Source organism: Petaurus breviceps, unplaced genomic scaffold (genome assembly GCF_028583685.1).
Source record: "Petaurus breviceps papuanus isolate PSGF00001 unplaced genomic scaffold, PetGlider_PUasm1.0 90847, whole genome shotgun sequence".
Classification (NCBI taxonomy): Eukaryota; Metazoa; Chordata; class Mammalia; order Diprotodontia; family Petauridae; genus Petaurus; species Petaurus breviceps.
Window position 1 is genome coordinate 23,931,529 of NW_027187360.1, and position 26,639 is coordinate 23,958,167.

Consider the following 26,639-nt stretch of genomic DNA (forward strand, 5'->3'; position numbering starts at 1 on the left):
GTCAATCCCATTTCTGATCCAGATCTAGGAGATGGGAGTCCTACTTACTGCAATTCCCACATTTTCCCATAGGGTAGGATAAAGCTTAAAATGAAGAGACTGATCTTGGTTCCTTCTCTGCCAATCCTACTCAATTCAAATGTTCTCATGAGAGAGATGTCAGGAATAGCTGTTATAGGGCTATTCAACTCAGAAATCATTGACAGATTTCTCCACATCCTGCCCAGCACCCGGAACTAGCTCATGCTTCAGCCAAGCCTATAAAGTGCTAAGATACAAACCTGGAGATGGGAGGTTAGTACTCCTGCTTCTTGGACTAATCCAGGTCACCTTCATTTTCCTTCACAGTAAAACCCCCACCCCAAACCACAGACCCCCAGACAAAGTATAGATGAGTTGATCATCTTATGCTGGGGTCCCACACAGGCTCCCTGGAACTCAGACCCAGGCACACCTGAGAGAAAGGGGAAGGGCCATCAGGGACAGAAGGTGGTGTCAAAGACACAACTGCCACTGACCTTGTCAAACAGAACCATTATTGCTCTGATTTGGGGGCACTTTCTGCCTAAGACCTCAAGCAGCTTACCCCTTAGCTCAATACACAATTTTTCCCCCAAAAATATACAACACAGGGGAATACAAACACACAGGGTAAATCACACAAAAACGAATCTCCAAAGCCACACTTCTGCCTCTAGGTAGCCTCAGAGTGGAAGAGAGGTTAAGGCTCTGTGGCCTTAGCTACTAGCTTCTTAACCCCACAGCTAAACTGAACTTACTCCTCAATTTTGGCAGCACCTCAAGTTAGCTGGAGCTATGAGCAGAAGCAAGCAACCTCAGCTAAATGTCTTGACAGTGATGTCATACGTAGCTTGGTAAAGAAGGGTTCTACAAGTCAAAAGCCCACGAAACAGGTAGTTAAAAACTCTGTCAGGCCAACCTAAGGCAGAGTTCACATTCTAACATTCTCTCTGGTCCTTTGATTTCCTCAATGCCAATTTCTCAAAAGGAACAGCTTTCCAAACAGATGCTACGAGCAAGCAAATCATAGAATCCTAGGATGAGGGGACTCAGAAACTCTCTAACCCACCCTCAGCCAACTCTTGCACAGCTACTTTTAAGATACTCAGAGAAGGCTAAATGAAGAGGGGGTTGTATTGTAGTAAGTTTGGAAGAAAAAGTCACAAATAAAGAAATAGATGTGAGGAAATCCAGATACATGGAGACCTACAGACAGCACAGACAGAAGGGACAGTGGTAAAGAGACAGATATAGGCACAAAGAAACAGAGTTCTCATCAGACAATTTTCCCCAAAACTTTAGTCACTTGGCTGCTGACCTGAAAGTGAGTCCAGATTTGCTCTTGAGGTTTCGGAGAAGTTCCAGTTGGTTAAGAGGTGGAATCAGTCTGGAGTACAAAAAAAGAAGAGAATTAGGTTTCCAATCAGACCAGTCCATCTCTCAAAAGAGCCTTTCATCTATTTCTCCCACTAGTGTCAACTTTAAAAATGGGGAGTTTGACTTAAATGCTCAAGAGCCACCCTAAAATGGTCTTGACATTAGCAGAAGAGAGAGAGAAACTTTGTTTCATGGCCCCAGTCCTAACCTATGGAGAGCAATACCCTTCTGTGCTCCCCGTCAATCTGTTTTCAGATGATTAGCAAAAAGTTAGAAACTTCAGAAGAAATCTTAGACATAGTCCAACATATCATTTTACAGATGAACACACGGAGACCCAATGAAATTGCTAGTTAGCAAAAAGCGGCTAGTTAGCAGTAGAGATGAGACTGGAAACCCCTGACTTCTACTTCTGGGTTCTTTCCACTACATTGTTCTGACTTATCATAGGGAGCTATTGCAGGTTTTAAGCAGGGAAGAGACATGAAAAAAATCAGTATTTAGAAAAAAAGTAACCAGACTATGTATGTCTAGAATAGATAGAAGAGGGAAAGATTGAAAGTAGGAAACAAACATTTAAGGGGCTATTGGAATAGTCCAGGCATGAAGGGGAAAGAACCAGAATTAGGGTAGTAGTAGCTACAGAAATACAGAGGGTGAGGCAAGGTATGCTATCAACAATGCAAATTGATTAAGAAGTCTCAGGACACAAAAGTCAAGGAAGACTTCTTTTTCTTTCTTTTTTTTTTTTTTTTTGCTTTTTTGGATGGCAATTGGGGTTAAGTGACTTGCCCAAGGTCACACGGCTAATTTTTTTGTGTGTTAAGTGTCTGAGGCCGTACCCAGGTCCTCCTGACTCTAGGGCCAGTGCTCTATTCACTGCACCACCTAGCTGCCCTAACTTCTTTTTCTTAACTAGTGATCACATGGGGCTTGTCTAAACTTGGGTGCTTCTGTTGATCTAGAGTGCCATGAGAAGACAGGAGTGTCTTGGAAAAGTTGGTTGCTGAGAGGGAAGATCCTGAAGGCAGAGAAAGGACTAGAGGTGTCTCATTTTAAAAATGTTAAAAAAAAAAAAAAGCCTCTCTTTGGAAATCTGCCAGCCCCACTGAAAATATAGAAAATAGAAAACACCAGGGACTAGAAGCAGCAGAGGAGAATTAAGTATTCTATTGTCTGTGTCCTTCTGCCTATTTCATCGGTGGTTTCAATTTTAGGACAGAAGTGACAACCACAGGTCTAGCTTCCAAGAGGGAGATTTGAATTGGAACTACTGGGTAATTTGTTTGGCAACGTTGCCCCTTTGTACAGGGACCTCTTCCGATGAACAGCTGCTCTATGTTTTATTTTTGCATTGATAATAATAGCTAGCATTTACATAAGCACTTTGTTAAGGTTTGCTTTATAGATGTCAGTTCATTTCATTCTTACAGCAACCCTGTGAGGTAGGTGTTATTATCATCCCCATTTTACAGAGCAAGAAACTAAGGTTTAGAGAGAATAACAAATAATAAGTGTCTGAGCCAGAATTTGAACTCAGGTTTCCAACTCCAAGTCCAGCACTCCTACCTACTGCACAACTTCAATATCTGACAATTATAGAATAGAGGGTTACCAAAAGCTTGACTTCCTAACCCCAAAAGGAAAAATCTAATCTATCCTAACCCCCAGAAGCTTAGGAACATATTTTAAGGAATTAAAGAGACTTTGGGCATCATCCTATCCCACTGCCCTCATTTTACTGATGAGGAAACAGGCCAGGCAACTGAAGGGACTGGCCCACAAGTAGCAAGCAGGAGAGCTAGGATTTGAACGTAGGTCCTTTGACTCTGAAACCTACACTTTTTTTGCTGTACCACTCTGCCCTTCAGATTCTTGCTCTTTCACTGAAAAGGTCAGATCATATGCTGGATTTGCCAATCTCCCTTGAAGCCGGAGGATAATTCACCCAGGTTGATGGCTCCTGGACATAGCTTTGCAAGCATCATGGGAGCAATGGTGAAAACTCAGGTTCTGTAGCAGCCTTTGGGATCCTAACTACTTCTCCTCTTCTGTGTGATAAGATCAGTCCCTAAGTCAGGGCTCTCCCTAGAAAGGTCTCCAAGAAGAGCACTGAAGTTGCCTGAGCTACTCTCCGAACGTGGCATCCCAGACACAGAGACCAAGGCGCTAAGAGGCCCATACCAGCAGCCACTTACCCTGATTCCATTTCAGGCTTGGCCTCTTCCCAGACTAGGGACTCCCAAGTCTCCGATGCCCCATGCCTAGGCGCCCCCCCCATGCTAATTGGGCTTTCTCTCTCTCTTCCCTGAAAAGCCCCCTTCCTTGCAGCAGGAGGTAAGCTCCAGCTAGAGGATGACAGCTAAGCAGGAAGGCCTGGCCACGACAGTTAGAGGGACAGCTCATGCTGAGGGTTCAGCCGCATGGCTGCCACAGAAGAGGGGTGAGCTCAGCTGCAGGGTCTGTTTCATCCTTCCCTGTCCATTATACAGGCCCAGACCCGTGCATGGCCTGTTCTCCCCCAGTCCCACTCCTTCCCAGTTCCCCAACACCAACTGTAAGCATTCACCACATATGGGAAAAGGAGGAAGAAACAAGTCAGTTCCCCACCCCTGTCCCACCACACACACACACTCACATGCTCACAACACACACATACGCACACACACACATACGCACACACACACATACACACTGGGTTAGAAAACACAATATATAAGCACCTCAGAGCCAAGGTCAGAGGAGAGTCATGCCTGAGACACAGATACAACACCATCACAAGAGAGAAGGATCAAGGGAGGAGAGGCAATAGCATGTGCAACACACATGCGAACACACACACACATATCACTTGTCTGGAGAGTCCTGAGTGTTTCCTAAATGGATCATGTCTTATGGTGGATGCAAGAGCAATGAGAAATTCAGAGAACTGGGGGAGGATGGGAGGGGAGGGATGGAGAGTAGAGGGTATTCTACCCAAAGCAAAGAAAATGGTCACTGGCCACAATGTGGCAAGGGTCCAGTGGACAGTGGGGCAGCTGACTCCATTTGACAAGGCCAGCGAGGTCTCCCAGAGTAGCCACAGGGCACATCTGGGGCATCTAAGAGGGCTGCTGTTCTCATGCTTTAGAGATAGTGGAGGCATAGCACACAGATACCGCACCAGCTTCAGTCTCTTAGGAGACTTTTATCACCCAAGACCAAAATCTCACAAGCATGAGGGCGATCTTAGCTTTGGTCAGCGGAAGCTGGATAGGCTGCACACTAATGACCAGATCCAGGACTAGGGAACTCCTTCTGTGTCCCCATCATGACAAGCCTGGTTTACTTCTAATTCTGATAAAGGGAGCTGGGCTGATATGAGGCAACTTCAGGTTTTTCCAATAGAATTTCCCATGCCACATCATTATTCAGCACAGGTGGTTAACATGGTTTTGCTGGTCACAACACCAGTAAACCAGGTCAGGAATATAACAGGAGGTAACCTAAAACCCATCTTCCTGGTCAGAACTATCCACCCTGTGAGCCTAACATGACACAGCTCCCATCTGGGAGAAGAAACATGAATCTCTCTTTCTTAGCTTTTCTACCTCTATACAAAGGTTCTGGGGCCTCAAGCCCCAAGTTGCCAATAGCAAGAACAAGCATTCATTTTCTGCAATGAGTAATCTTTTAGGTTCCTTTGGTCTCTGCTCCCCTTAGAATGTGGCCCTATGATGTAATAAGATATTTGCTATTTTAGTCACTGTAACTTGCCAGGCCTGGCACTATGAGGCCTGGCTTTCCGGGAGCTCTCAATATGTACACCACCAAGCCTCCTAGGCATGCAGAGAACTTTGTACATCAGAGCATGGAATTCCCTCTGCCTAGGATATAAACCTAGCTCCCACCTCCCACACTATCCAGCAGGCTATCCAAAAGTCCAGTGCTGATATGCATTTTCTAGGGGAAGCAAGGATGAAGAAATATTTCAGTTTTATATTTCCAGTTTCTGCTACAGTAGTTCAGCTTTGGAAGGAAGGTGACCCCTACAACTCTCTTCATAATTCAGGGTAGGAGTCCTGGGGAATTGGCCTCTGATCCATGGAGCAGTCTACGGCCAGGAGCAGGGGCAGCAACTACCAAAACAATGAGGGGCTGAGAAATGGAAGTAGGAAGAAAGGATCGAAATAGACATCAGGAGGAGGGAGAATAAAGAGAGCAATGGGAGAGTTAGTCAAGGAGGAAAAGGACAAGGAAAAGCAGAGAAAGATTAAGAAACAGGAATACAAATCGAAGAAAAATAAGCAATGGTTCAGGAAGGAGCAGAAAGAAATGTGAAGAGCATGGAAGACAAGGCTCTTGTTGCACACCCAGTCTAAGGTGTGTGTAATATGTGGCTGTTACCTTGGAGGCTGAGCAAAACACAGTCACCCCCATCTTTCTTCATTCCACCATGAATTCTCTCAACACTTGTGCCAAACCACAAGGAGGGGTTTATGAAGCTGCATGGAATTAGTTCTGCAGGCTGTTAGTGGGGGGTGGGGATGGCCCTTTCTCCTTTTTGCAGTGGTTTGTTTTGGTTTTTCTTTCAAAAGCCTCAACTTGTTATAGTCCCAAACGAAGAACAAGAAATAACACCACACACAGCTTTCAGATTCACATGCACTTCATACCTGGAGGCCCCGTAAGTTTGTGTTTGCGAGCTTTTTCAAGTGTTTTCACACCAAAAGAGACAGAGAGAGAGAAAGAAAGAGAGAAAGAGAGAAAGAAAGAGAGAAAGAAAGAAAGAAAGAAAGAAAGAAAGAAAGAAAGAAAGAAAGAAAGAAAGAAAGAAAGAAAGAAAGAAAGAAAGAAAGAAAGAAAGGAAGGAAGGAAGGAAGGAAGGAAGGAAGGAAGGAAGGAAGGAAGGAAGAAAGAAAGAAAGAAAGAAAGAAAGAAAGAAAGGAAGGAAAGAAGGAAGGAAGGAAGGAAGGAAGGAAGGAAGGAAGGAAGGAAGGAAGGAAGGAAGGAAGGAAGAAAGAAAGAAAGAAAGAAAGAAGGAAGGAAAGAAGGAAGGAAGGAAGGAAGGAAGGAAGGAAGGAAGGAAGGAAGGAAGGAAGGAAGGAAGGAACAGAAAGAAAGAGACACAGAAAGAAAGAGAGAGAAAAAAAGGAGAGAAGAGAGAGATGGGGGAGGGAAAGGGAAAGAGAGAGAATGGAGTAAGAAGAAGAAAGGCAGGGAAAACGGGAAGGAAGGGAAAGAACAGAACAAAGAAAATTAGTCCATGGGATAAACACCGGCACGTGCACAGCTGGAGGCAGTAAAGTGAAGCCCAGAGGGTCCAGGTTCTTGGTGTGTCATGAGTTCCTATTCCCCAATGAAAGAAGAGCTGCACTCAGAGGATATTAGACACTGGGGTCCTGACCCCCATGAAAAAAAAATCAAAAGAGGTGCAGGGATTGCTTTTAATAGATCCTTCTCCCCTCTCTTTCATCTCTTTCCAGGGTGCTTGACTAGGTGGCCTGCTAGTCTAGTTAGGTCTCATCATTCAAAATTCACATTCATACTCTATAGAAATTGAGCTTCTAGGAATCTTGCCCCCCATCTCTGAAGTCGGGGGTTCCTCAGGCTCAACTAGCAGTGAAAAGCCACAGAAATAAGCACCAAGGAGACAGCAGGATGTTTGAGAGATTCTTACTCACCAGTTGTTTTGGGGTTTAGGTGCAGAGAAATTATAATTATGTGCCCACACCAATCCTGCAGCCAATCAAAATGGAGCATTGCTCCAAGTCAGCTTAGGGACAGGAGAGTGAGTGGTAGATACCAAGAATTACTGTTTGGATTCCTCAAGGAATACCATCGTCTCTCTGCAGAGAAATAGAATTCAATGTTGCTGCCGGGGTCCAGAATAGATGAAAGAGATATAGTTCCTGGTAATTTTCCAGGGAGTTCAGTTAGGTGGCCTGCTAGTATTGTTGGATCTAATAATTCAAAATTCAGAGATATTGTTCAATTTCTTCTACCTTTTTTCTTCCTCTTTCTGCTCTGCAATCCTTTTCTGGAGGGTGTGTGTGTGTGTCTGTGTGTGTGAGAGAGAGAGAGAGAGAAAGAGAGAGAGAGTGTGTGTGTGTATCTGTCTGTCTGTCTGTCTGGTGTCAATGTCTGTGTTTTCCATTCAAGAATGTTGGCCTGGGGCCCATCCTGGTATAAAATTCCTTGTGAGTAGATTTCAGACTCCAAGCATATATGGGCTCAAACCCAAAACACCAGATGGTCTCATTGATCCCTGTATGTAGTAGTCAAGGGAGTTCTCCCCAGCCACCCTAGCAGTCTCCCCCTCTCCAAGAGAGGGAATTATAAGAAAAGGAAGAAACCTGTTCCCAAAGCCAGTCCACCTCTCTAGAGGCCCTCCCATCCCAACCCCAGATTTGGCAAAGAGAGACCCCCTTTGATGGGGGAGGAGTAAAAGGATCAAGAGGAAAAAGGCCCAGAGTAGGCCGTTCACACATGTTGCAGAGAACACAATTCAGCACCAACATGGACCAGGCTGAGGAAAATTACCTCCATTCCAGGGCAGCTCTCTGGGGAGAGGGGGGGATCTTTCTTCTCATGCTGCCAAAGCAGCCCACAACACAATGCAACTAACAGTGAAGAAAACAACAACAAAAGAAAACGGGGGCAGAGAAATAAAGGTGAAAACAACTGCGACAATATAAGCAAAGAACAAAATTAATACCATGGAACTTACACAGAGAATCTTAAACATATGCATTTTTAATGAAAATAAAAATAAAAACAGAAACAAAATAACAGAGTTAAGGACAAATTGAAAAACAATGTGACACCACAAGGAGGCTGTCCAAGTACTACAGCCCCAAATCACCTGGGGGTGAAAAGCCCCCCCGGGACTTTTGTTCCCTATGGCAGAAAGGGCAACAAGCACAGGATTTAATGGTGGTACCTGTACATGGGGACGGTGACTGTGCGCTCATAGTATTGCCAGGTTGAGTGGAGGTCTGTCCGAGAGAGGTTAGTGGCGTAGAATCTCCAAGCAGACTGTGATCAAGGGAATAGAACACAGAGAAAGGACAGTTGTAAGTTTTACAAACATTTTAGGGTACAGATAGATTGCAAATCTGAGAATGTGAAACCTAGTCCAATCTATTCCAATCCCTTCATTTAACAGATAAGAAGAGTTCCAGAAAAGTGACTGGACTTGCCCAATGGCACACAGCTAGTTAATGGCTGAACCAGGGATACCGTCTGGATCTCCTTATAAAGAGGAAACATGGAGTCATGGAGCATTAGATCTCAAATCAGAAGAGATGCTTGTTCTAATCCCACTTTTAGCACTTATTAGTGTATTCCTGTACTCTATGGTCCAGCAATATTGGCTTTTTCCCTCAAATACAACATTCCCTAGTCAATACCTTTTCACCGGCTGCCCCTATTCCTGGAGTTTTTCCCTCCTCACCTCTGCCTTCTGACTTCCTTCAAGACTCATCACAAGTTCTACCTTTAACAAGAGACATTTCCTTATTTCTTCCCCTTCCTCCAGGTGCTTTCCCCTCTAAGATTACCTCTCATTTACACTTTATACATTTTGTATTTATGTATATAGTTGTTTTCATATTGTCTCCCCCATTAAAATCTGAACTCCTCTACTGGGTTTTTCTTCCTTTTTATTCCCAGTGCTTAGCACAGTGCCTGGCACATGTTAAATGCTTAACAAATGTTTGTTGACCAACCGACTGATTAGCTTCTCAACAATGAGAATGGTCCCAAGCTCCTCACCTCTAAAATGGATATAATAATAGTATAATCTGTATAATTATACATACATAACAGCTTGCATAATCTCTCTCACAAGAATCTTGTAAGGATAAAGTGAGACAATGTGTTCCAAATGCTTTATAAGTCTCATAGTTTTCTATAAACATCAGTTAATATCATTACTTTAAGTCCAGTGCTGGCCAGGGCAAACTTCTTGCACATAGCAAAAGAAATTGTATTGACTTTTCTCTACTGACTACAAGTATACTAATAAGAAAAGTTTTAACAAAACCAGTCAGTCACTGAGTCAATAAAAACTTAGTAAGCACCTACTATGCACGAATCATTGTGCAAAGTGCTGAGGATACTAAGAGAGGCAACAGATTGGCCCTTCTCTCAAAAAGCTCAGAGCTCAACAGAGCAGAGGATGCATTCTATATAGAGAAAGAGAGGGTAAATTGGAGACAATCAACAGAGGGAAGGCATTAGAGTGAAGGGGGATTGGGAAAGGCTTCCTGTAGAAGATGGAGTTTTAACAGGGACTTAAAAGAAGCCAGGGAAACCAGTCAGCAGAGAAGAGGAAAGAGAACATTCGATGCACATGAGACAGACATCAAAAACACCCAGAATCTGGCAATGGAGTGTCTTATTTGAGGAAGGGCAACAATGTCAGAGTTACTGTATCAAAGAGCACCCTTTGATGAGGGAGAGAGGAGATGCAAGACATAAGAAGACTGAAAAGGACTGTGCTCCTGTCCCTGTCCAAGATGTCAGAGCTGAGGAGCAACTTCTGGATCAATTCATTGGGATTTATGGCTTGTGCCCAGCCTTTCCCCCTGCACATACTTAGAATGCTCTCTCCTTCACCTCACTTCTCTCCCTATTCAAATCCTACTCATCATTCGGAGATCACCTCAAGTCCTACCTCCTCCAAGAAGCCTTCCCTGATTACTCAAGCCACAATGATCCATTCCATCCCTGCCCATTCTTAGCACTCCCATTGTGTGCCATAGTTTGGCCCCTGGTTATACTATGTCTTATACGATTCTCCATTTTGTATGCAGAAGTTCTATTTCTCCATTTAGACTGTGAGTCCCCCACAGGCAGAGACCATATCTTACCTTCATCTCTAGAACTGCCACCCCACTGCCTAGGCCAGGATTCTGCAGACAGGGCTCACTAAATTCAATTCAATGCAATTCACTCAAACAAGAATCCACCCTCCAAATGTTTGGGAAAAGGAGGGTCAACTTAAACTTTCTTTCACTTTGTCCAATCTATGACAGCTACTGCTATAGGAGAAAGAGGAGAATATTCTAGATAAAGGTAGTAAGCATAATGTGCCAACCTTTCTATTTCTAGTTTTTAGAATTCCTTATGGGAGACATCTGTCTGCTTTACCAATACCCCAGGTCTCAGCAAAATTTCTACATAAACTTCATCTCATTTGTACAAAACCAAGTCAAGCAAAACACAACCCACTTGATGATTCTGTTTGCACTATGCAATGATTAAATCTGACTGAATTTTTACAGATCAACTTAAGGCATCTGCCAGGATTCATGAGATGATTTTTAGACATTTATTTTAAGGTAGCTCCAATTCCCCTACGCTGTCTAGCACATTCCACACACTCCCCCAAAATACCATCAGTCTCCCATCCTCAGACCCTTGGTCCAATCTATTCCCACCTTGAATTATGTCAAAACAATCTAAACCACATGGGAGAGAGATTAGAAATGAGAAAACAGGGGCAGCTAGGTGGAGCAGTGAATAGAGCACCGGCACTGGAATCAGGAGGACCTGAGTTCAAATCCAGCCTCAGACACTTAACACAAAAACTAGCTGTGTGACCTTGGGCAAGTCACTTAACCCCAATTGCCCTACAAAAAGCAAAAAAAAATTAGAAATAAGAAAACATATCCTCTCCTACCTTCATCTGAAATTTTCATAATGAGCCCTTCATTCACCATATATCTATCTCCACCAAAAAGTAATTCATGAACCTGAATGAGGTGCCTTTGTGAACTTCCAAACTCTTCCCAGACAGTTCCAGATCCCGCCAGTCTCAGGGCACTAGATCAACATGGGGATACACCAGTCCCTACGGTACTGCGAGGAGGCTGGGTGGCACCTTAAACTAGAATGTGTTCTTTGTAGTAGAACCATGTTTGAAGGGGAAAGGTGAAAGTTGGGAGTGACCAGGGCAGGCTTAGCCTAGCTTCCAAGGAGGAAGCACACAACTTGACAAGTTTTTAAGAGCAAAAAGCTATTGTATACTATGACATGTTTCCATTTTCTCTCTCTAGGAATCAGGCTCAAATCCAGATGAAAGTAATATAATTCAATACTCTTTCTATCTTAGGGATATTGATTTCACTTCAAAGTATCACAGCATTTGGATGCATTTTCTTTGTCAGTCTAAGGCACCTTATTCCCAGCTCTACTAGTAGGGAAAGTTTATTCCCCCTAAGGGAGCTCAGAATAAGGTTCTAACCCAAGAAATTCAAAAAAGGAAAACAGCATTTTACAATGGATAGAGTCCTGGACTTGGAGACAGGAAGGCTTGCGTTTAAATCCCATATTAGATACTTAATTAGTTGCATAACAAGTCACTTAATCTCTCTCAGTTTACCCCAGTTTACTCATCTATAAAATGGGGGTAACGATAGGACCTTCCTCATGAGGTTGTTGTGAAGATCAAAAGAAATAACATAAACGTGTGGTACTTTACTAACTTTAAAGTTATATATAAATGCTACTTATTACTTTTTATATTGACAATACCATAGTAGAGAGAGTGTTTGGTAGTGGACGGCAAACTAGCCCTGGAGTCAAGAAGAAATGGGTTTATGGCCACCTCTGAAAAAGACTGATCACGCCATTCCAGGCAACTCACTCACACTCAACCCTCCTGTACCTTGAGCAACTCTGCAAGACAACACATTGTCAATAATCTGTCAATCTTCAGGAGTAGGTGTTTGCTCATCAGGAACTTCCCTACATTGAGGAAATTACAGGTCCAGCATTTACATGGCAGTTAAATGCTTGCAAAGTGCTTTCCATATGTTATTTAATCCCCACAACAGCCTTCTAAGATAGATTCTCTATTCCCCAATTTACAAGTGAGGAAACCAAAGATGAGACAACAAAGAGATTTGCCTGGATCGTGTAACTAGTAAATAACTGTCTGAGACAGGATTCAAACTCAAGTCTTCCTAAGGCCAAGGACAGCTCTCCAGCTGCTGTACCACCCAGCTGCAATCCTACTACCAGAGGGACCCCATCCTACGGCCTCTGACAACTTCAAAGAGCTCGTGTCTCTTTGGTCCTTTCATTCATACCAAGACTCCATTTTCATAGCTTCAGAGGAGTGGGACCAAGCACCTGGTCTGTATCTCAGAGGAACCCTCCTAATATTCCCAGGAAACTCTTTAAGTTGTCTGTAAGGAAGGCAATACCTGAATCAGGCCGGCTGCAGGATTTCGTCTCTTCTCAAAGTGCTTCTGACGATGCTGTTCTTGGACCTTCAGAGCAAACCCTGAACCCAAAATTCCCTGAAATTCAGAGATTTATTATCATGGGGTAGGTTAGGAGAACTCTCTCATAATTCCTATGTCTGTCTGGGCTCCCCATCTGCCTTTTGCCCTCCTAGTAGCTCAACATGTACCCTACACAGTTTCCAAATGCCCCAACTGTACACCTTCATTTCCTTGAGCAGAAGTCCTCAATATAATCATTCGTTCATGTGAGTGCAAAAATGGCTTCTTAGTACAAAATGTGAAAAGAACAGGCCAAACTATGTGGAAATTATGTGGCAATCCATTTGATTGTCTCTAGAATATTAAAGCTGTTTTCACTGGTAGTATATTTTGTAAAAGGAACAGCAAGAGACTGAGGGAGAAGAGAACTTCTAAAATAATAGAAAATTGGGGCAGCTAGGTGGCACAGTGATTAGAGCACCAGCCCTGGAGTCAGGAGGACCTGAGTTCAAATCTGGCCTCAGACATTTAACACTTACTAGCCGTGTGACCTTGGGCAAGTCATTTAATCCCAATTGCTCTGCCTTCCCTCCAAAAAAAGCAACAAAAATAATAATAATAATAATAGAAAATTACTAGATCAAAGAATGGCTCAACAAAAAAACCTTTAAAATTATGATAATATTGCAGTCTGTCAAATGATATTCAGAAGTTCAGTCAAACTTTTTAGCTCTCTACATTCCCATCCAAAAGGCAACATGATTCAGTGGATAAAGACTGGCCTTAGAGCCATAAAGACCAAGGTTTAAATCTTCCAATGACACATACTACCTGTATAACCACAAGTTACTTAGTCTCCTAATATTCCCAGGCAACTCTTTAAGTTGTCTGTAAGTTACAGACAACTTGCCATTCTGTATCAATTCTGTATTGATGGAGGGAGTTTCCACACCATTAAGTTCCCCCAAATTGATGAAACTACAGGTACCTCCTTTCCCCTCAAAAAAAAAAAAAAAAGGCGGCACTCACTACCCTCCACAGAGAACCTGGTTAGGTGGGAGCCAAAATGTGGTGCAGTGGCCAAAAAAAATTCTTTGTACTTACTTCAAGGATTCATGATTTCATCAAAATTGGTCTTCCGCCACCTAAGCAGAAAACACTCCCTATCTGGGATGTTTCTGAGTCTTCATAAGATCATAGACTGAGAGCCAGAGAAGACCTTACAGACCAAGTCTAACCTCCTTGTTTTACAGATCAGGACACTGAGTCACAGACAGGTTATGTGACTTGTTCAGGATCACACAGGAGGAATTTTTATTTGAATCCTGGTCCTCCAGACTCTGAGTTCTGTGCCCTATCCACTAAACTCAGCACATTGTGCTCAATTGTCTAGCAATGAGCCACTGCAACTTTAACTGGGTTGATCCTTAAACTACAGACTCATAATTTACAATCAGGCCTATACTAAAGCCTTTCCAGCTTAGTAGGACCTTCCAGGACTTGCTCTCTGCTGGAGTAGCTTTTAAGAATCAAAGGTTACCTTTATGAGCTTGTCAAGCAGCAGAGAACTGGAGCCCTCTCCAAAATGGATACTCTAACTTTGATGAATCTACCTCCTCTCCTCTATTTGAGTCAAGATAATTTGTAAAACTGACTACAGTACAAGTAACTGTTCAGGGTTAGATCTGAGGAGTGCTTCTGCATCTCCTCAGGATGTTATGACATGTGGCTGATGGGAACAGAAATCACAATCACCCAAGCTTCACCCTACGAAGTGATACAGCTTCCTGGTCCTGTTATCTAAGGTCTGGAAACCAGTTCCTATATCTCCCATGCAATCAGCATGAAGGTATAAAGCAATGAGAGAGGTGGGCATGTCGAGTGGCTCATCCTATAGGAGAAGTTCAGAGTGCCCTCTTGCAAAGGCAAGTGACTTACGGCAGGGAGAGCAAAGAAGGAGACTCCAATGAGGGTGAAAGTAGCAGCCAACAGTCGTCCATTCCACGTCTGGGGATACTTATCGCCATACCCAATGGTAGTCAAAGTAATCTGGAACAACAAGCACCAGGTAGTCAAACTTGTTTCTTTAGGGCTATTTGCTAAACATGGTATTAAATAAAGAATAGGAAAATTTTCCCAGCAGATGTGATTTATATGAACAGATACAGAATGAAGTGAGCAGAACTGGGAGAAGAAGGTAGACAGTAAAAACAACAATGTAAAGCAAACAACTTTGATTGGTCAGGATTTCAAAGGACTCATAATGAAATATGCTGTCCCTCTTGACAGAGAGACAATGGACTCAAAATGCAGAATGAGACATACATTTCGGGACACTGATAACATGGGAATTGGTTTTTTCTTGACTATACATATGGAGAACAAGGATTTTATTTTCTTTTTTTTTCAATGGGTGGGAAGGGTAGAAGGAGACAAGGGTCCCTCCTACCCCCAAGGATTGGATAAAGCAGTGCTCTGAGTTTTGTTTTTGTTTTCCATGAAAGGACCTACATGGAGCACTTTGAACAGAAGTTCACATCCAGCCTCAGGCACTTAATAACTGTGTGACTGTGGGCAAATTACTTAATTTTTTTTCTCAGTTTCTTCAGCTATAAAATGAAGATAATAACAGCACCTACCTCACAAAGTTGTTATGAGGATCAAATGAGATAATATTTGTAAAGCTGAACTCAGCACAATGCCTGACATATGATCAGTACTATATAAATGTTTATTCCTTTTCCCCTTCCTCAAAAAAGAAGATACCAGAAGGAATCACAGAAAAGTAGGACAGCTTTGAAAGTTGTATGTTGAATTTATTACATATGCTTAAGAAGAAAAGTAAACCCTACATATTAAAGATTTGCAGCTTTATAAGCAATTCTCTCCTATTCTACACTGTATATAGAAATGTTAGTTTCATTTGGTGTTTGTTAAGTTCATATTATTTTATTCTTTTTTTTTTGGAGGGCAATTGGGATTAAATGACTTGCCCAAGGTCACATGGCTAGTAAGTATTAAGTGTCTGAGGCCATATTTGAACTCAGGTCCTCCTGACTATAGGGACAGTGCTCTATTCACTGCGCCACCTAGCCACCCCAGAGTTCATATTTTTTTAAAATAAAATGGGGGAAAAAAGAATTTCAGTAACACAAATATCTGTCCTTGTTTCACAATGAAAAAAAAAACACCAAATATCCAAACAGGGTCTCACTGAAAGCACACCAATTTTCCAGATTACAGAAATGAGCTCAAATTATTTAGATGCCTTAGAGTTTTCTGTCACTGTAGGATAGAACTTGAATTTTACACACACACACACACACACACACACACACACACACACACACTCCTTTCCCAAAGACTATGACATAGGAAAGATAGGACGTCAGAAAGGCGCAGAGCCCCCAGTCATGCAAAGAGCATCAGTGGTGTTCTCTTCCAGCCTCTGTAACAATCACACTGAATGTTTTCTAAAAACACCATCTATCTTCCCGACATGGCCCATCAGGCAAATGAATTATAAATGAATCCATCTCATTTCACACCTGAGAGAACAGGGAGGCAGCATCAACAACTGCACTTTCAAATAAAGTTTGGGTGTTTTATCTGAAGAATTTGCAACTAAGGCTATGTCTCTATATGACCATCAAATCAATCTCTAGGGTATGTGTGTGCATGTGCATATGTGTGTGTACCTATACACATAGGGGTTAAGAGGCAGCTAAATGGCATGGGACTGAACTTAGAGTCAGGAAGACCTGAGTTCAAATTCTGATTTAGACACCAGCTGTGTCACCCTGGGTCACGTTACCTCTCACAGCCTCAGTTTTCTCATCTATAAAATGGGAACAATAATAGCACTTACCTTGCAGGGTTGTTGTGAGGATCAAATGAGATAATAGAGGTATAATATTTTACAGTCCTTATAATGCTATATAAGTGCTAGCTATTCTTATTATTAACTCACCACAGAAGCTTTTCTAAACCTTTTCATCCCTCCTCAAATGTCCCATAGCTTCCATTCCCTTCACCCCCTCAGCAAAGAACTTTGCCTCATATGAAATATAAATATATCATATAAATATATATTACATGTAATTATATAATGTCTAAATATAAATATTTAGACATAAATAAACCCCTCAGTAATTGAGGCTACTCAGTGAGAGCTACCTGTTCTCCTCTTCTTCTCATCTCATGTCACCCAGATGTCTTCTCCTGAACCTTTGTCATCACAGGAAAATGTGCCTTCTCTTTGCCAGGGAAAACTCTTCTGTATTCATAGGTGATTCTATTCCATCCCATTGTCTCTAGCAGATTGCTCCCACTAGCATTCCTATTCTCACTCATCTTCAATGTCTCCCTAATTGCTGCTTCCCTCCTGCTTACAAACATGCCCATGTGTCCCCAGTCCTCAGGAAACCCTCCCTTGATACATCTCATCTTCTCTATCTCTCCTCCCTTTCATGACCAAACTTGACCGGGCCATCTACAGTAAGCACCTCCATTTCCTTTCCTCTCATTCTTGTCTTAGTTCTCTGCAGTCTAGCTTCTGACCTCATCATTCAACTAAAACAATCCCTGACAAAGTTAGCAATGATCTCTTAATTGGCAAATCTAATAGCCTTTTCTCAGTCTTTATCCTTCCTAATCCCTCTGCAGCCTCTAACACCGTCAATTTGATTTGTCAATCATTCTTCACTTTGGTAATTTCTTCTCTCTATGTTCTGTGACACTGTTCTCTCCTGGCTCTTCTTCTACCTGTCAGACCATTCTTTTTCAGTCTCCCTTACTGTATCTTCATCCCCGTCATACCTTCTAACTGTGGGTACCCTGAGACTCTGTCCCGAGCCCTCTTCTCTTCTCCCTCTATACTATTTCTCTTGGTGATTATCAGCTGCCTTAGGTTCAACTATAATGTCTCTGCTGATGATTCTAAGTTCTATTTGTCCATCCCTAATCCCTCTCCTAACCACCATTCTCACATCTGACACCCTGTAGGCTTTAAGGTTTACAAAGTATGTTATCTCATTTAGTCAAAAGCCCTAGGAGGTAGGTGCTATTATCATCCCCATTTGATAGATAAGGAAACTGAGGCTTAGAGAGGTTAAGTGACATGGCAGTGTCTAAGGCAGGATTTGAGCCCAGTTCTTCCTGTTTCCAAGGCCATCATTTTATTCACTGTGGCACATCACTGCATTGACACGATTAAGTCAGATGTGAGCCCATTTGAGAAGGAAGAGATCACTAATGACTAGGGCATCAGAGGAGGCTTTGATGGGAAGAGGCACCTAGCCCAGGTAAGGTGAGCTTAGACAGATGATGAGGGACCTGAGAGGTAGAAAACAGAAGACAGATGTGGCTTTCAAGCAGAGCCTGTGACCTAGAATTAATGCTTTCTCTTGGTATAACACATAGTTCCTGCCTTCAGGGAGGCTTATTAGGAGAAGCAGAAGAAATACATAAAAAAAACTTTAAATATAAATAACAGAATCTAATATTGTTTGAACAATAAGTGCTGCAGGAATTCTTAAAAACAAAAGATTATTAGGGCAGCTAGATAGATAGAGCACTGGCCCTGGAATCAGGAAGACCTGAGCTCAAATCCAACCTCAGACACTAGCTGTGTGACTGTGGACAAGTCATTTAACTCCCACCCACTCACCATTGCCTCCACAAAAAAAAACAAAAGATAATCATGAGGGAGGGCAGTCAGGGAAAACATCACAAAAGATTTGTAGTTTAATTAGACTTTAAGGAAGTAGGACTTAGATAAGTACAAAGAATGAAAAAGGGTATTCCAGGAAGGAGTGAGCATATATAAGGTGGGTCAGAGCACAAAGAGCAGGCCAATTTGATAGAGGCAAAAAATGCCATAGGAATACAGTGGTAAATCATATTTTGAAAGGTAGGTTGGGGCAAGATTGAGGAGAGCCCTGATTGCCAAGAGGTTTATTCGGAGGATGAGCTGCTATCCACACACAAGGTGGCAGTATAGTCTGATGACTATCATATGATATCATAGGATGATATGACACAACTGGAAATCTAGCATAACAAGATTTCTAGCTAAGCCTTCCCTAGGCCTCAGTTTCCCCATATATTCAGTGGGCACAGTGAGACCAACCTATCTCTCATATAAAGTTATTCCATTTTTTAAAATATCACATATGTGAAAGTAAACAGGGTTGCTGTCATCCCAGCAAAATAGGAACATCAGAAAACCCACTGGTCCAGCCTGGGATATGGGTACAGTGACAGTCCTATTATAAGTACAAATATTGAATCCACCTTAAGTGCTTGCATTATTCAAATTTGCATTGCATATTTCCATTGGGCTGGAACTAATGACCATATTTTACATAATTATAACTTCAAGTGGTAAAATTGAAAAACCAGCGACCACTTTAGATGATTTGCATTTTGAGGGGAAGAAAACATTGCCATTGCCTATTTTCTCCTGTCTTTTATAGGGCTTAGGGTTGGTGCTCTTGGTACATTTGAGACCAAGCACTAAAAACAACTTGTTTCCCTCCGTTTTACAGGTTTTGAAATAGATCAAATAGCTGCAGCTACTGGGATTCAGTAATAAACTCTTCGATCTTTTTTCAAGGAGCCTTTTCACATCTATTATCTCCAGGAATTATAGAATGAGGTTTGGTAGAATGTCAGAGGCCATCTCTGACACTACATTGTCTCTTATTTGGACATCACAACATCCTCTGACCAATTTCTGCCCCAAGTGACCTCTTCCTCCTCTGAAGTCCCTCAGGACTTTTTCCAATACCAAGTGCTACTTCTGTAGCACTGATCACATCTTGCCTTGTAATGTTATTGAGTGTGTTCCTGTCTTATCATTCCTATGAGGCTATGCATTTCTTGAAGACAAGAAATGTGTCCTGTTAATCTGGGGAACCTGTACCTTGCCCAGCTCAATGAAGGTATTCAAAAAATGTTCACTGAATTCCATTACAATTGTGGTGAACCCCATGGGCTAGGTCTTAGTATTCTCATTTGAGGGATGGCAAAACTAATGACCAAAGAATTTAGATGACTGGCCCAGGGTCGAACAACTACCACCGGTGGAGTTGGGATTAAGAGCCAGGTCTCCTGACTCCTGAATCCATTGCTCCTTCCATCACAACTCTGCCAGCACCAGCACCACTGCTTCATGGAAGCCTATCATTGAGAAGGAGTTCCATGGCTCAGGAAATGTTTTTTTCACTTTTCCTGTCTGGTCCAAGTGTCCAGGAGTAACAAGAGAACCCCCACCCCAGCCAAGAGTATCATCCTGTCCCCATATTCCAAAGAGTCCTCTGTCCCCTGCTTTAGGATAGGAATAGGCTTTGTAATTGTTTTTCATACTGGATCTGTGATTTCAATGGCGTAGGGAACTCCTTTCCCTATACAGAGCAGTACCTGCTCTTCAGCTCAGTCTTAGAGAGTTTCCTGAGGCTCTAAGAGGTTAAGTCACTTATCATAAAATCATAGATTTAAATTTGGAAGGAATCTTAAGGGCCATTGAATCCAATCCCCTCATTTTACAAATTGGGAAACTGAGGCTAACTTAGAGTTTAAGTGACTTGCCCAGGGTTACACAGCCAGCATATTTCAGAGGTGTGGTTTCCACCCAGGTCTTACTGACTCTGCCAAGCTCCCTTTCAAAAAACACATGGTATAACCTAGATCAAATTGGCTGCCTTCTCAATGAGGGAAATGGGGAGGAAGGGAGAGAATTTGGAACTCAATTTTAAAAACAAATGTGGAAAATTATTTTTACATGTAATTGGGGAAAAATAAAATACTAAACTAAAAATAAAAAAAAAGAAATACATGGGGGGAAATGAACCCAACAGTAGAAGAAGTGAACAGGGGCAACTAGGTGGCACAGTGACTAGGGCACAGGCCCTGGAGTCAGGAGGACCTGAGTTCAAATCCTGCCTCAGACACTTGATACACTTAATAGCTGTGTGACCTTGGGCAAGTCACTTAACCCCAAATGCCTTGCCTTCACCCCTCAAAAAAAGTGAAAAAAATACTCCCTTAAATTTCAAAACTATTTGCTTCAGTCAGATCTGACACACTGGTTTAGCCAACTTTTCCCTCCAAAAGGGAAGGATCTCTTCAGAAATTCTGGAAATGGCAGCTCTGCATTAGAGACTGGGGTTATAGGAAAAATCAAATTAATTAGCTGCTTGTAGCCTCAGTGGGAAGAAGAGTGAAGAGGGGAAAAATCCATATACATTGGTCACCTTGTACCAGTTGCTTGGAAAAGATTGCAAAGAACCTTGTTAGAGACAGCCTGATCAGCAATCTAATGAGTTCTTGAAAAGACAATAAAGTTATATAAGAACGAGACGACAATAAAACATGACATGTAAAAATATGCTAAATAGGAATGTATATGTAGAGTGTATCAGACTGCAGGCCATCTTGGGGAGGGACAAGGAGAGGAAGGGGAAGAAATTTAAAACTTATGAAAATGAATGTTGAAAACTAAAAACAAATAAACTAGAATTTTAAAAAAGAATGAGACAACAAATAAGACAAATGAATGAAAAACACACCACAAGTTATTGCAGATCACACGGGACCTTTAGGAACCCAGACTCTTCATCAGTGTAGGCTCCTTCTTTGCCTTTAGGAAGGGTGAGTTCCATATACATGGACTACTGTGTTTTCAGTTCCTAGGCTTGACCTACATCCCTTACCCCCCTAGCAAGGTTTATTTTAATTCAGCTGTCACTTAGGCCCAAGTCAACTTCCTCTGACAAGTTCTTTTAAAAATTATGGGTCCAAGAGGTATCAAACTCCAGGTCTATAAACTAAAAGTGACTGACAAAACTCCTAGTACAAGTAACCACATTAATATGTAATTTGGAAATGTTTATCAAAATAAATAAAAACACAATATGACATAAACAATGTTAATCTGTGGTTTTTGAGGTTAATATGAGGCCAACAGGGATCTCTTTCCATTTGAGGTTGATACCACTAGGTAACAGAGACTGGCCATTGCCTCACCCATGGACATCATCAACAGCAACTGCCCAGTGAGCAAGGGGCAGTCATCACTGCCCACTCTGTGCAGGAGTCAGAAGACTCCAAATTCCATCTCCCCCATGTACTTATTACCTTTAGTAAGTCACTTAGCCTCAGTTTCCTCATTTGTAAAATGAGGGCCTCCAAGGTCCCTTCCATATCTAAGTTTATAATCCTCCTCTAATAATCCTCTCCTAGAGTCATGGTACATTGTAGAGTGTTTGTATATCACACAGGAAGTTGTCAGTTGATTGGTGGGCCAGGAAAACAACAGCCACTCACAATAGACCCATCAAGAGCACCTGCCTCTCTTCCACTCTGAAGCTACTTGTCATTAAGAACAGGCAGGGGGGCGGGGCAGCTAGGTGGCACAGTGAATAGAGCACTGGTCATGGAGTCAGGAAGACCTGAGTTCAAATACAGTCTCAGACACTTGACACTTACTAGCTGTGTGACCTTGGGCAAGTCACTTATCCCCAATTGCCTTGCCTTCCCCCCTCCAAAAAAAAGAACAGGCAGAGCACAAGCTTCTATGTGGGGGTTGTACCATATATATTGCCCAAAGGAACCCAAAAGAGCCTGCTGAGACCTCTTTGTGACTGAGAACTGCAGCTCTGGAAAGTCTGATTACCTGGTTGATTGTTCCTGTATGTCTGGAATTGTATTCTGTACTGTGCGTCCCAATCATGTAATATGGATTTATTAAGTTTGTCAGGGGTTGAGAATAAAAAGACATCACCATAATAATAATCTTTGCCTTCAAATAACCTGCATTCTCCTGGGAGAGGGGTGGCAGAGGGAGAAGACAACATATATGTACACACACAAAATAAATACAAGATAACTTGAGGAGGGGAGACTAACAACTTGGGGTAGGGAACAGCAAAGGTAGCATGTAGGAGGTGACGTCTGAGCTGAGCTGTGCAGGAAGCTGGGGGTTCTAAAAGGAGGAGGTGAGAAAAGAGTGAATTCTAGGCACGGAACAGGCTGGCAACGGTGCAGAGATGGGAGTTGGGGGAGCAGCCTGTAGGCCAGTTTGGCCGATACATAGAATACATAAAAGGGGATTAATGAGTAATAAACCCAGAAAATAGGCCATAGTCTAGTTGTAGAAAGCTTTAAATACCCAGCAGAAGAGTTTGTATTTGGTCCTAGATGCAATAAAATGTCACTGGAGTGAACAGAGAAGTGACATGGTCAGACTAGGGTTTTAGGAATACACTGTACATAGGATGGGCAGATCAATAAGGAAGTTATAGTAATGGTTCAGACAAAATGTAGTTGAGGGTCTGAAATGGGGGGGTGGCCATATGACTGAAGAGAAGGGGATAGATTGAGAGGTGCCATGGAGATAGAATAGATAAGATTTGGCAACGACTTAGACATGCAAGATAAAGGAGAATGAGGTCTTAAGAATAACCGCAAGGTTTTGGACCCAGGTGGTTAGGAGAATGGCAGTGTCCTCCCCAGAAATCAGAGAGTTAGGAAGAGGGGTGGGTTTGGGGGCAAAGATGATGAGTTCTAATATGGACGAGTTAAGTTTGAGATACCTATGTGACATCCAATTTGAAATGTGCAATAGATAGTCGTTAAGAGGGGAACCTTAGTTATGACAGAGATTAGTGCTGCTGGAAATCATCTCTACAAAGATAACTGATCCCTGAATATTAATTTATTCACCAAAAGTGAACTAATGAAATAATGGAAAGAAAGAAAAAAAGGCCACAGTTGGGAGGCAGTCCATAGATGATCATCCAGTAGAGAAGACGAGTGAGGTAGAAGGAGAACTGAGAGAGAGCAGTAAAATGAAAACCATAGGAAAGAGTATCTAGGAGGAAAGGGTGGTCTAGAGAGTCAAATGCAATATACAGGTAAAGAACGAGGATTGGAGGGGCAGCCAGGTGGCTCAGTGAGTAAGAGCACCGGCCCCAGTATCGGAATGACCTGGGGATCGAATCCAGGCTCAGATACTTAACACCCACACAAAATAACTGGCCGTGTAACCTTGAGCAAGTTACTTAACCCAAATTGCTTTAAAAAAAAAAAAAAAGACCGAGGATTGGAAAAAGGCCATGGGACTCTACCCTATCTTCCCCTCAAACTATTGCCCCATATGCCTTCTCTCCTTCACAACTAAACTCCCAGAAAAAGTTGTCTACATTCATTGTCTCCACTTCCTCTCCTCTCACTCACTGCTTATTGCCTTGAGTCTAGCTTCCAACCTCATCACTCAACTGAAATTGCTCTTTCTGAAGTTACCAGGGTATGGTAGGGTAAAGTGAGGGGTTATTTAAGGATGGAGGAGGCTTGGACATATTCAAAGGCAGCAGGGCAAAAGACAATATGTATGGGGAAATTAAAGATTAGAAACAGAAATGGCCAGGATAGCTGGCAACGTGGGAGGAAATGGAATCAAGGGTAAAAGTGGAGAGGATAATCCTTAGCAAGAAGGGTCACCTCTTCCTCAGAGGATGGAGTAAAGGAGACAATGGTGGATTTTGTCAGTCAATGGTGTTGATATGTAGAAAGGGGACAAAGAGAGAGCTCTCATCAAATGTCTGTTCTCTCAGTAAAGTATGAAGCAAGGTCCTCAACTAAGAGTGGGCTTGAATGTTTCATGAATTGAGCTGGACTGTAAGTTAGCTGAGGTGTAAGGTGAGAACGCATCAAGGTTTGTTGTTCAGTCATTTTTAGTCATGTCTGACTAGGTATCCTCATTTGGGGTTTTGTTGGCAAGGATACTGGAGCAGTTTGCCATTTTCTTCTCTAGCTTCTTTTACAGATGAAGAAAGTGAATCAAATAGGGTTAGGTGACTTGCCCAGGGTCACACAGCTAGTGAGTGCCTAAGTCCAGATTTGAACTCAGAAAAATGAGTCTTTCTTGACTCCAGGCCCAGGGCTCTATCCACTGTATCACCTAGCTGCTCAAGTACATCAAGGTGCTAGATGGTAATAACTCTGTCACAAGGTCAGTGACAGCTGCATACTTAATAAGACCTAAAACGTCCCTTATTCTCTCAGGCTTTTCCAAAGGATGCTGGCAGTCAATAGTTCCAAGATCCTGGCCGTGTACAGAAGTATCTGCAGAGCTCTGTTCCAAATAAGCTGGAGTTTGGTTATGTAATGTACCTCTCTCTGCCTTTCTAAAATGGCATGCTTCCTATCCTTTCATAGGCTACCCTGTTCTATTAGAATATACATAAAATTCTTAAGAGAATAAAAAATGAATAAGTAATTAGTCAACCAGTCAACAAACATGCATTAAGTAATAACATAATCAATTTATCTCCTGTCAGGAAAACACTAGAATCTCAAAGGTTCAAATCATATTATTCATTCTCTCACTCATTCATATCCTTACATGCCCAACCAGCTGGCACATCTCATAAGTAACAAGATAAAATAAAATTGACCCCAAAGACAATCTTGCCTTTCTCTTTTCCTTGTATATGCCTTGGAAAGAATTTAAGAGAACTTTTCAGAATGTTTCTTCATTAACACAGCCTCTAGCTGACCAAAAGTTATCCCCAGGGAGACTTCCCTGGCCTGCCTAGAGATGAAAGAGGGATTCATCTACAGACTCCTTTTTTAAAGGACACATATATTATAGTCAATGATATGGTTTCACTTAGAAAGCATGAGAAGAGGGAGGTGATAAGAGAGAAGGATGAAAGATGTTTCATAGTTATCACACACATTAAACATGTGTAAGGACGGGGTTGGTTATGAGAGTTTCCCATCCAATTTGATGATCTTAGAGGATGACATGTTTTTTATATTTTATTTTGGTTGAATCCTAATATTGAGTGTATTGCAAACCCTTTTGTACTTCCTGGAGGATGGGCTTCACTAAGGGCATTACCCCCAAGAGGAAGGAGTTGGCTCACACCCTTTATGAGACTAATTGTCATGGAAGAAGTCACTCCAATCTCTCCAACTTGTACCGCTTTGATGTGGCCTATAAAAGGAACCAAACAAATTCTCTGGGTCCTTCTTTTTTTCTTTCTTCTGAAAACACAGCAGAGCTAAGAACAGAATTAGACTTAGGAGTGCTCCCTCCAAAGGGGTTGTTCATAGTGGCCATGAGGCAGAAACATATGCACTTGCTCACCCACATGGCTGAAGAGGAGCATTTCTGTACGATGCTGATTTCCTGGTCTGAGGCCTGGAGAGGTGAGAGTAGGACTTAGGCATATGGCAGCCATAGAGAAGGGAGCCACATGGTCAAGCGGTAGAAGTTCCTGAGAGTTGCCTCTCTAGCTGTCTTAAGTTTAAGAGTCTCAGAATCCAGAGAAAGAATGGAACATGAGAAGGGAAAAGGAATTTCATGGGCAGTACAAGCCTAGAATCTATCCTTCAGGCAAGATATGGGGCTGGGAGTATGGTGTGGACAATGCCAGACTTAGGAGTTGCTTCAGCGGAGCAGCACCAAGTTCAAGGGCTCAGGAGTCAAATCATCTATTAAATGAAGGGGAATTTCTTTGGTACTGCACACAAAGGAAAGAGGAGATGATCGTGGAAATGATCCTCATATGCTGGGTAACACCAAATCAAGGGACCAAAGACACCATCTGGAAATGCTGGAGCCTTGGACTTTGCACTCCACTATTGCAGTGAGTTATTCACATGGTATGGGTCCAGTGGGAAGAGAGCTTGCCTGTCTAGCAACTCCAAGTATTTTCCTTTCCAGGAGAAACCTAAATCAAAAATGGCGCTATGAGAATATGAAGCCTATGCAACAGGCATTCATCAGACTGGGAGGTACATTATAGTGATTGCTTCGAGGCTACTGTGAAGACTTGGTATGTTTTCTGCATTTATTTAAGGGGTCCTATGAGGTTTTTTTTTTTTTGCATCTTCTGTATTTTCAATGAGATGGATTAAAAGTTGTCATGTACCAGGTAGATGAATATTAGTATAGAAACTGAGGGCCCTCTTATTCATATCCACATAAATACAAGCTATATCCTGAGATTTTTC

The 26,639-nt window shown here is 42.3% G+C and overlaps 1 protein-coding gene across 3 annotated transcripts in view; it reads right to left on the bottom strand.

The window, feature by feature from the left end:
• The window catches only part of KCNQ2 (potassium voltage-gated channel subfamily Q member 2), a 165,594-nt gene that overhangs the window by 39,649 nt on the left and 99,306 nt on the right, over positions 1-26,639 (bottom strand). For 2 of the 3 annotated variants that reach the window (XM_069072604.1, XM_069072603.1), the window contains exons 6-10: positions 14,553-14,663; positions 12,594-12,689; positions 8,321-8,415; positions 6,054-6,083; positions 1,340-1,408 (exon numbers count right to left, since the gene is read on the bottom strand). In XM_069072604.1, coding sequence (XP_068928705.1) covers positions 1,340-1,408; positions 6,054-6,083; positions 8,321-8,415; positions 12,594-12,689; positions 14,553-14,663 — 401 coding nt within the window. The remainder of the gene's footprint in view (positions 1-1,339; positions 1,409-6,053; positions 6,084-8,320; positions 8,416-12,593; positions 12,690-14,552; positions 14,664-26,639) is intronic. The other variant, XM_069072605.1, reaches the window with a different exon arrangement.